General features: G+C 37.8%; 1 protein-coding gene across 1 annotated transcript in view; it reads right to left on the bottom strand.

Moving 5' to 3' along the window:
• Window positions 1-5,022, bottom strand: part of LOC127416799 (pleckstrin homology domain-containing family A member 7-like) — a 133,222-nt gene extending 128,200 nt beyond the window's left edge. The window contains exons 1-3 of the mRNA XM_051656347.1: window positions 4,888-5,022; window positions 4,705-4,781; window positions 4,524-4,581 (exon numbers count right to left, since the gene is read on the bottom strand). Coding sequence (XP_051512307.1) covers window positions 4,524-4,581; window positions 4,705-4,781; window positions 4,888-4,970 — 218 coding nt within the window. The 5' untranslated portion in view covers window positions 4,971-5,022. The remainder of the gene's footprint in view (window positions 1-4,523; window positions 4,582-4,704; window positions 4,782-4,887) is intronic.
• Between the last annotated feature and the right edge of the window lie 6,983 nt (window positions 5,023-12,005).

The raw sequence follows: 12,005 nt of genomic DNA, 5'->3' as shown, positions 1-12,005 counted from the left end.
CACCGAAATTGCAGTGGTTCTCATGCTGAGCCTGTGCTCTGCTGTTCAAGGCCGGGGCAATCTGGAGCCTTAAACCGGACGCACTTTTCCACTGACCTGAGAGCCGAACGGTGACGTAACGGGTTACTGTCTACGTGGTAGTTTCACATGACTACCTCAAACATAAACAAACATGGCGTGTCAAAATGTGTTTGTATGTAGTTTTTACTCTTGTTTTTGAGGACATATTCAAACATACGGATTAATTTGGGATGCACCGATCCGATACCTGGATCGGTATCGGCTCCGATACTGAAGATTTTAGACGGATCGAGTACCGGTCCGACGAGCCCGATCCAAATCCAATACTGTGTGTTAGTCATGTTCGTTACTGTCAAGCTCCAAAAATGATATAAAAGAACCATAAAAACACCATTAAAGCAGTTCATATGACTCATGCATTTTATTCAAAGCCACTTGAAGATGTGCGATAGCTCTGTGAATCACAAAAGGCTGTGTTTAATAAGTAAATATACAGTATGTGCAGCGCCAGCGCATTAGTGAATGGTGCTGCTCTGTTGACACAAACTCACGCACAGGCTGGTGATGCACTTGCGGCTATTTTTAGCCTTCACAGTGGTGCACAATATTTGAGTGCTACTCAAGAACTCAATAGTTCGGTTCACTTATAATATGCATTTAGAATGCATTTTACCAGAATTTGAATAAGAAGTGAATTAAACTACTGTGAACTTGCCTACAAACAGACACATACAGGACTTCCTGGAGAGTTTAGAATGTCAAAATAAAAGTGTGAGGGTTTAAAAGTGTACGATTTAAATATATTACTGTTGTATTTAAAATTTAAATTAAAGTCAATAATAATAATATTAATAACAATTTATTATTATTATTATTGTCATCATTAGTATTTGTTTACAATTTATAACAATATTTAAGTTGAATGGGTTCCAAAAAAATAACTGTGAATGAAAAGTGGACTGATGTCTTACAACTAAATTGAACAAAAAAGAGATCTGAATCCTTTAAAGTCCAGATGGAAGTAGAAACATTTTTGGAAAATAAAACACTGGTTTCTTTTCTACTGAAGAATTGAAGACTGGAATTACTGTTCATTTTGCTGCTGCATTATCCAGTATACTAGTTAATAATAAATTGTTTCTTAATAAGCTATACAGTTATATTGTGTTTCTTTACATATTAAAGAGTACACCCAATTAGTTCCACACAATAATGTAAAGATATTCTAAACTGATTATGCAAAAAAACAACAACAATGGTATCGGATTGGGATCGGTATCGGCCGATACTGAGATTTCCGATATCAGAATCGGAACGGAATAGAAAAAGTGGTACTGGTGCATCCCTAGGATTAATGCCTTCTTATGGTCCCTGTACTCCTGTAAGTGTTTTTCAATTTGTTTATGTAAATTGTCTGATTAAAGGCGGCGTGCATCATTTCGTGCTGCATCTTCATTCTCGTAGAGTATATTTTCCTTTGCGATCTCTTTAGTTTAACTCAGATCTCTGTAAATACCATACTGCAAGTAAAGCACTCCTTTCGTAGTGTTACCTGAGCGCTTTTGATGTCGGATAATTCTGTGTTTTTTTTGTTTTTGTTATAGAGCGAAGTACTCCTTGCTGCAGACTGTAGCTACTGTTGTTTTTTGGGAAAACTTTACCATGGTGACGAAACATTATCCCACCCTCCATCACCTGACGTAACTGGCTCCTGTGTAGAGACCAGCAAGGTGTCGAACTAAGTTTTTTCCCCGGAACAGCCTTTTTTGCAGTGGAAATGCGTGGAACAGTTCGAGAATTCGCACCGGCCCAGGAACCCGCACCTGAACCATGTCAGTGGAAAAGGGCTATGCGAGTTAAAATCCAGAGAGTCACTTCTGCTAGGTTTATTCCAGAGTTGGCCTTCTGTTCATCCTTAGGACATATCATACGAGAAATCTTAAACACACACACCTCACACAGATTTGACAAGAAATGAAAGCTCTGTACCAATGCAAATATCCTGAAGCAGAATAACAAAAATAATAGGCTAATAATCCTACATTATATATAATTTCTATATTAAGACTATATTTTTATGGTAATAATAGGGTTAAGGCACAATTAATTAATAGGGATGTGCGAGACTACTCGACTTAACGGTTCTGATGCTGCTAGTCGACATTGGAATTACTAGTCGGTTCATATTTTTCCACATTAAACTGTTTTTTACACATTTACGTTTGGCTTTATATTTTAACAGAGGCTGCACTTAAATTACTTTCATGTTAATGTTACACATTTTAAATATAATTAATAATACAAATATTATTTAAAAAAGAGGATATCTGGAGCAAATAAAAAGTTTCATTTCATCTCAGGCTGCACGTGCTTCTTCCCTCTCACTTGCAGTGCGCAGGAAAATGTCTTCTCGCTAGACAAGCAAACTCAGCAAAGTAGCTTTGAAATCCCTTCGGTGGTGGTGCAGGAAGCGGATTTCTGAAACATTGTCTTGAAAGTTGGATGTTTTCACATTTGAGTCTTCTTTAAATCTGTGCATGCTTGTAAGTTATTTTTCCGCCTGAGCTGGCTTTGTCAAGAGCAGCATAGTCACCTCAGGTGATTCAAATCCCGTCTTTCACCGGAACATGTTGACGTGTTAATTTTGCTCATCAAAATTTATGCTTTTGAGGAAGTAGCCTAGAAAATATAATTGTAAACATGACATGCACACAGAATAAAAGATAGTTTAACCCGTTAAGCAGTCGGCACCTCGTTGAAAATAGCCTTCTTAATCAGCAGATTAAAAAAATGGCATTCCCTTTCATTCACAAATCTAAAGGTGCCCTTTTGGTCGTCCAAAAAAAGGGGAGAAGTTTTAATAATTAAATTAAAATAGTTAAATAAAACAAAATTTATATCTCGTCATAATCTCACAATAACAGTAAAAATGTGTTATGCGATTTCTTTGTAAATCGCGGGCATATTAAAAAAAAAATAAGCGGAGGTGCCTTTAAGAGCACGTGCTACAGCAGATCAAGGGCAGATACCAATCGCAAGTCATCCTCCCTATGCCCTATACTCACTCCGAACTGCAGAGCCCTTGAAGAGAGTACTCTGAAGGAAACATTACTGTATGAATGTAACCTTCGCTAGCAGTCTTGTGGAAGGGCCCTCCGAGAAAATATTCATTTTTCACTTTCGTTTTGAACGAGCTTTCAAATGGCGTCCCTTCCCGCTTGAGTGCACTTCAAGGAAGCAAAAAATGCAGTTTTATATTCGCCCCGGAACATCGAAGTACCGTTACCTCAGATGAGTAACAGGTCAGATAAAAAGTCCACTTCATGTATTGTGTTGTAAGCTCATCAAAAGTATAATACTCGACTGCTATCGCATTTCCGACATCGCGTACCACTAGTGTAGACCGATTTATTAATTATAATGGGAGCGGTTGCATCGCTTTCAGTGATATAAATTAAATTAGTACTTTATAGAATATTGACATAAACTGAAGGAGCTGTCTGGTTCAGCCAAAGCCAGTTTGGTTTTGTTGAAACTAATAATTAGACCAATCACTTTCAGAAAAATACCAGTAGGCTTCCACAGTAGCGCAGCTCCCTGTACGCATATTACGCAGTCTGCGTAGGGCACCGACTCCCTAGGGGGCACTAGCTGCCCTTGCTCGCATGTTATATGATATTCAAGGACCCTATAGCATTCGTGGAACACAATCGATCGCCTTGCGCTCGCACTTTCTCATCGCGCCTTCGCACCGTGCACCACGTTACGGTAATGCTATGGTACTGAATAATTGATCATGTTCATATTTCATGACACTGTCACGGTACTCCAAGGTACTTTAAAAAATACCATGGTGTTACTATGACACATGTAAAAAAAAAAATTAAAAAATGGGGTTATCACAGACCATGTCTGAAAATAAATAAACAAGTGTAATACCATGGTGCTTTTTGTGAGAAATATAACAGAATAGACTGTTATTTGTGATAAAGGAAAAATTGAAAAAATTATGTACAGTATATATATATATATATATATATATATATATATATATATACAAGAAAATGGTTAAATACTCAAAAAGCTAAGAAATTAGTTAAGTATTTATAATTACTACTCAAAAATCAGTGCCCTTTTTTATCCTTCCGCCCCTATCCCTGCTTATGTCTGTGCACGTCACTGCCTTTTTGAGATACGGTCAACATATTCAAATGGGCGTGTACACCTGTTCCACACATTTGGTACTTTATCACCTCTCCACAATGTGTCAAGAAAACAATAACTGTGCAAAGTAGCGAAATGAAAACTTACCATTGATACTAATCGTACACTAGGCTACACAATGTTATCTTTGGAACCAGAAGTGAAGCTCTTTAATAAATACCTTAAACTCTTCTTGTAACTGCAAAATCGCGCTTAAGACTGCAGGTATATGACCAGTAATGCACCTGACGCACTCAGATTACAGCGAGATATAATTACTATAAAACACTTCCACTTACTCAATAAAGAAACTCGCTCCTTCTTTCGTAAATCCTTCCTCCCAGCCTGTCGGTAGATCTAGGAGACATGCACAATAACACGTTTGCAAAACTTTTACCGTTCCCCTTTTCCTAAAGCATAAACAACACGAAATAACACTGAAGAGTACTGGAATCTTGCAAGCTATAAAGACGCACATACCAGACCGAATCATGTGTCCAGAATTGACAGGTTCACAGGTACGGGGATGAAGCCAAGTAGTGGTGCTCGTCTTATCGCTGGCAGGAAAACAAACCACCTGTTAGCGGTGCAAGCGTCTAGGAAATATTCAAACGGCATGAGAAAGAAATTCTATCTATTGCAATAAGGCACATATATTCTTACTCGATGAAAAAGACCCTGCCGTCTCTGCACACCCCAGAAGACCAGTTCTCAGGTAAGGTGTCCCGACGGAGCGGCGCCTCCATGATTCCTGTGTAAAGTCCTGTCTACCTCATATTCCCTCCTCTCTGTCTTCTCGCTGTAGCCTGGGCAAAAGGCGATTAAAAGGGGAGGGCTGACTCTGTACAATGTGGTTTGCCATTCAGTCAGGAAGCTTGGCCGACTAAAAAGATCAATCAATTATACTGGGAGAGCTGGGCTAGTTACCACACGGGTAAGTTGTCACAAGGGCTGTTTTCAATTACATTCAAAGTACTTTATTGGCACGATTAAATTATTTCGTATTGCCAAAGCAACAACGTAGAAAAACAGAATAAGAAAAAAAAAAAAAAAAAATGAAATTTAAAGGGATGGTTAGTTCACCCCCAAAAAAGAAATTTCTCTCAACATTTTCTCACCCTCATGCCACCCAATATGTTTATGACTTTCTATCTACTGCAGAACACATACGAAGATTATTAGAAGAATATCTCAGCTCTGTAGGTCCATACAATGCAAGTGAATGGTGGCCAGGCCTTTGAAGCCCCAAAAAGCAGATAAAGTCAACATAAAAGTAATCCATATGACTCCAGTGGTTACATTTATGTCTTCAGAAGCAATATGATAAGTGAACGAGAGTAAGTCATTTTTTTTTTACTATAAATTTCCACTTTTACTTTCACATTCTTCTTTTATTTTTGGCGATTCGCATTCTTCATGCATATCGTCACCTACTGGACAAGGAGGAGAATTTATTTTAAAAAAATGATTTAAATATTGATCCGTTTCTCACCCACACCATAACACACGTCATAACAATTCAACCACTGGAGTCTTACGGATTACTTTTATGCTGTCTTTATGTACTTTTTGGAGCTTCAAATTTTGGTACCCATTCACTTACTTTGTGAGGACCTACAGAGCAGAGATATTCTTCTAAAAATCTTTGTTTTTGTTCAGGAGAACAAAGAAAGTCATACATATCTGGGATGGCATGAGGGTGAGTAAATGATAAAATAATTTTCATTTTGGGTGAACTATCCCTTTAACAGGGAGAAGAACTTATATTAGTTATAGACCTAGTCAGAGTAGGGCCATATTTATTTATTTTTTATGGGACATTGTTAAGGTCTATTTAAAGTTTTGAGTCAAAAGTCTACTTATACAAATGTGTGTTTTCACTATCGGTTTTGTATTTCAATTTATAAACTACCCTAGCACACATTTAGGTAAGGGTCATCTGTAATGAATGAAGAATTTTACTAAAATGTTGAGCTATGTTCTCAGGACAAGGATATTTTTCATAAATCCCAGGTCGGTGCAAGCTGTCACATGTATATAATTACCAGTAATTTCAATATTTGTTGGTCAAACCAATGCTTTGATATTTTTGTATGCTACATTTTAATTTGTTGTTTCATGACTATGAATAAAAATGTTTTTACTGTGTAGATGTTGCTATTAAAATAGGCTGTAAAATAGCAGTTTCCATTGTGACTACTTACCTCATAGTGTTGGGAAGATTACTTCTGAAATACAATCTGGTACCGATTCAAAATTACAAGATTAAAGTTGTAATCTGTAATGTACTTACACTTTTTAGGTCATCTAATATGATTACATTTGAACTCTAATTTATTTGGTATCACAGGCAAGAATAAGTTATGCATGTGTAACCAGTCTTGCTCGACCTGTTCCAAACGAGATTTGAACTGGCGTCTCCAGCATGGGAGGTGGGCGTGCTAACGAGTAGACTAAATGCTACAGCCCCTCATGTCAGTTGCTAGTGTGCCTCTTGAGGCTAGGGGAGTGAGGTTTACACATACCGCAAAGCTATCACGTACCAGCTGGCTCCCATTATACTCACCCTCCTAAACCTCACTCCCATCCGGGTCACGGCACCACTGTAACCGGTCCTGCTCAACCTTCTCCAAACAGGATTTGAAGTGGCAACTCCGGCATGGGAGGCGGGTGCGCTAATAAGGAGATTAAAGGCTACAGCCCCTAGCGTCAGTCACTAGTGCGCCTCTTGAGGCCAGGTGAGTGAGGTTGGCACATACCGCACAGCTATCACGCACCAGCTGGCTCCCGTTACACATGGCACTACCAGAGGTGTGGATTTGTTTGAGAAACTAGGGTCGCGCAGTATACTGGTACTAACGAAATATCACAATACCAAAAAATGTAAAACAGTACGTTATCATCTTGTTGTTCATTTTGGTACCATATTTAAGTATGCTGCCATTAGTAAAATGTAATGTGAGAGTTTTGTGATGAAACCAAAGACTATTTGAAAATAATAAAAAAATAAAGTCTTGATATGGTCAGGTGTGATCATTAAATGGCAGAAGAATGTCATTTAATTAAATAATATACATGCGCTGAGCACCACAGAATGAATGAGAGGCAAACAGGCACGCAGGCGCACACACACACACACACAAACACACAAATGCAACACACACTACTAATGCTTGATTTTCATGCAGTGTGTCCAATAGTATCCATCTGCAGAGCCGCAGAGCAGTGTGTTTAGTGCATAAAGCTGGAATTTTTCAGCTTGTGAGTCACAGGAAGCTTGATATAATGAACCCTTCAAAAACAGGAAGAACTTCAAAGGCCTTTCAAAATAAAAGTCCCGCTGAAATGAGAGCTTTATTCAACTGGATGAATGAAATTGAAGACATGAAAGAAAAATATACTGTATAAAAGTGTAATATTCAAAGTAGTAGCAATAACACTCATAATAACAATAATATAATATTAAATGGTTATATTATTAGTATTATTATCTGTAAGCAATATCACAAAAGCTGAATTCCAGTTCAGAATATCAGCATGTTGTGATTCATCCATGGCAGACTTTTGCCTCAGTTAATCAGATTGTTTTCATTTAATGTTAGCTCTGTTATGCATCTTTTTTGTTTTTTACCAAAAGTAATTATTTATAAATTATTATATTTTCATTTGATTAAAGCTGTACTGTATGTATTTGATTAAACACAATTTGATCATAACATTGAATTAAAACATTTAACATGGAATCCAGAAAAATGAAAACAGAAAAGGCATCATTTTTATCTATAAGACTGAGTCTGAGAAAATCTGAGTTTTTTTATTTTTTATTTGTTGCCTAAGTATCGAGTTAGTATAGCTTCCAAGGTACCAGGGCTGGTTTCGTACCGAAGCCAAAATTTTGGTATCGGAGCAACCCTATGAGAAACTCATTTCAGCATGGAAAAACTGGAGCTACAATTTGAAAAGTTAAGTGGCCTTACTACTGGTGAAGCTCCAGCCATGGTGGGTTTGCTTAACTGCATTAGTGATAAAAGAAAAGAGTAATCTCAAGCTTTATCTGAATGCCACTGCATTTAAAATCAGGAAAGCCAGTGTGCATAGTTCATGAAGTTCAACAATGTAATCATGTAAACTGTAGTGTTGAGCATAAACTTTATCAAGAGCAGAGGACTGAACAGTCGCCAGATTTTAATCAGAGGCCAGGGATCTGGTGAAGTTCCATGGCTAAGCCATGGAAACATACTGATGCAGTTCTGAACTGAGAGAGGTTAAAAAGTTAATGGAGATGAAGGAAAAATATGTTGCAAATCTCGGCTACAGTAAATGGCTGTGCGATTTGGCCTTCATGGTTGACATCACCAATTGACATGTACCTGTGGGAGCTTAATGTCAAGCTTCAGGGTCCTTCAGCTTTTTAGCTCGCTGGTATGATGTGTTCCATCATTCGAGGCAAGATGGAGAACCTCACTCTGCAAGCACTGAAGCCTACTACAACATTAGATTATGCAGATGAGTGTGCAAAGCTCCTTTTGGCATTTGAGCGTTTTCACAACGTCAGAAGAAAACAACTGGAGTTTTTATAGTGCACTGTTTACCGTCTTATCAGCTGATGTACCGAATTTTTTGTTTGTTGTTGTTTTTTTGTTTTTTGTTTTTTTGCTTACATATATGCATACCAGTGTTAGTTCACTAATTATCATCCTATCCACCATTGATGTGATCTTTCTTTGCATTCTCATGGTCTAGACTGCAGAGAGGAAAGAGAGAGGCTGCACTGCAGAAGAGTATAAAGAGGTCATATGTGCATCTGGAAAGGATCTACCATACTGTACTTGAGAACCAGTGCTGTGCTTCCGTCACTGCTTATTTCCCATCAAAACTTTGAGCTCTGTCAGTGAGACACTGCCTCAAGAGGAGCCTCTGCTGGTCAACATCAATAGCAATAAGGAGCACAATAGTACGTTTCATACAGTGGTGGCTCCCAAGCTTTGTGCATCCTCTTCAAGGTACCATTCCTACAACGTACAGGTTGGATGTATAATAGGATCAAACAACGCCTGTGGGAGTCTCTGCAATATTCCACCCTGCAACAGACAATGGCTGCTGATGGGAAAGTCCATATTTGTGCAAGCCTGTACCCAGCCACCAGGAACACATTTAAAAGAATTATTCACCCAAAAATGAATTTTCTCATAATTTACTGACCCTCATGCCAACCCAGATGTGTGGCTTTCTTTCTTCTGCTGAACACAAATGAAGATTTTTAGAAAAATATCTCCGCTCTGTTGTTCCATTCAATGCAAGTGAATGGGGGTCACAACTTTGAAGCTCCAAAAAGCATATATAGGCAGCATAAAAGTAATCCACATGACTCCAGTGCTTAAATCCATGTCTTCAGAAGTGATATTATAGGTGTCGGTGAGAAACAGATCAATAGTCCTTTTTTACAATCAAATCTCCTACCAGCCTAGTTGTAGTCCTTGGTTCAGGGGCAGGTTCCTGGGCTGGTGCGAATTCTTGAACTGTTCTGCGCGTTTCTACTGCAGAAAAGGCCGTTCTATGGCTGAAAACCTGATTCGACACTGGCCCCAAAAACTTGCTGGTCTCCACGCAGGAACCGATTACGTCAGGGGGCAGTATATCGTCACCTAATTTTCCCCAAACAACAACAGCTACATGCTATGGCAAAACTCCACATATAACCATCTGCTACACCAATGTTAATAATGATTCCACTGTTACAGTTTACAGAATTTAGCAAGTTAAGCCATAGTTCATAAAAAAGAATGTAATTACATTAGGCTACCTGTCATCTTTATCATATATGTCGTCTCTGGCAATTTTGTTGAGCAATGTAATAACGTTGGATTGCATAACTCTGTATGTTTAAATATGTACACAAACACTGTTGTGACGTGGCATGTTTGTTTTTGGGCAGGTAAAGTAGTCGCATAACCTATTACGTCACTGTTCGGTTCTGAAGTCAGTGGAAAAACGCGGCTGGTTTATGAAAGGCTCCAGACTGCCCCGGCCGTGAACCAGCAGAGCACAGGCTTGACACGCGAACCATCGCCATTTCGGTGGAAAAGAAGAAGAACGTAGAAGTGAAAGTGAAAGTGGATTTTTTGCTGTTTTATGTTTTTAAAGTTTTATGCTGCCTTTATGTGCTTTTTTGACCTTCAAAGTTCTGGCCACCATTCACTTGCATTGTATGGACCAACAGAGCTGGGATATTATTCTAAAAACCTTCATTTGTGTTCAGCAGAAGAAAGTAAGTCATACACATCTGGGATGGCATTAGGATAAATGAGTAGAGAAATTTCCATGTTTGGGTAACTAGTCCTTTAAGAGGCTTGCACCACCTAGCAGCTTGGATGTTAAAAAAACAGATATTGAAATGATGACATACTGTATTACAATTAAATATTATTTACTCTGAGCACATAAAATATTAAACAAAAATATTCTATGCATAACAAATTTTACTGTACATTAACTATAATTATTCTGTCCATATGAACTATTACTGTGCATTAACTATTCAGTTGTTCCATTTATCAATTTATGTTTATTAAACTGTGCAACATGAATCAGTGTCTCAACTTTTTAATTTGTAGCATATTTAAGAAATTGACAGTATGTATTCCGGACAGCATATTATACAAAGTTTATTCAGAATTCAGAAACAGTTTATATTAAACCAGTTTAATAAAGTTCAGTGCTTTGTAGAATTAATTCATTAGCAACTTAGCTTTATATTTTAATCATTTCTGAATGTTGAATACAGCACAGTTTAGTAGGCTATATATGGTGCAATGGTAACTCAGCAGCAGCAGCCTTCAAATTCTGAAATATTTCTCTAAATATGAAAATATAGTTTAACCATATATTCAGAGTGCACATGGGAGAAAGAATGGCAAATTATTAAAATCCCATCTGCATTTCAGTCCAATGTATCAAATGGATCCCATAAATAAAAAGTGTTATATTCGACATTTCGAACCCTTTTTTTCCCCTGCCTCTCTGTGCGATCAATACTGTTTGTAGAGCATGCATACTCACCACATAAGGACCATTTCAACTGTAACAATGGCAAAGAAAATAGATTAAAAATCAAGCAGAATTTACCTTTATATAAAGTAGCAGTTCAGAAACTGGTTTACTAGTCTAAGGGTTCCAAATTCCAAAACAAAAGCCTTGTTCTCACACAGAAGTGGACAGGTCACGTGAAGACCCACATGTTTAAATTTAAGAGAAATTCGGAGTTAAAGGTGTTCTTGCGAGAGTAATTTGAATATATCGTATCTGAGAGGCTGTTTCTGTAGCACCAGACCGCTTCATCTCTTTTTTTTTTTTTAATTCTAATCAGGAATTTAAAATGTCAATATTTTGAATTTAGCGCAACCACAAACCATTTGCATCTCAGAGACGCCCTGTTCACATCTGATCCAGTGGCCTTATTTTAATCTGATCGTTTTTAGTAAAATAATAGGCTGTCTTGAAAGATAAAGCAGCTAAGTAAAGCACTGTGGGTTGCACTCAAGTGTAGCCTTATTAAAATCAAAGCAAACTGAAGGAGGATACAAAACATGTTCAATGGCGCCGTCTAGTGGTGACTGTCATGCAACACATAAAACTGTAAAAATGTTTGAAAGCAAAGGATTTACACTATGACTGAATGCTGTCATCATTTGTGTCACACAGGCTGCAACATCCTCAGTGTTGTATGTAAACATACAATGAGCTGCTGTTAAAATTTTTGAAGAAATGCATGCTGTCTGTCT

Source organism: Myxocyprinus asiaticus, chromosome 26 (assembly GCF_019703515.2).
Source record: "Myxocyprinus asiaticus isolate MX2 ecotype Aquarium Trade chromosome 26, UBuf_Myxa_2, whole genome shotgun sequence".
NCBI lineage: Eukaryota > Metazoa > Chordata > Actinopteri > Cypriniformes > Catostomidae > Myxocyprinus > Myxocyprinus asiaticus.
This window is presented reverse-complemented; position numbering and strand designations above follow the sequence as displayed.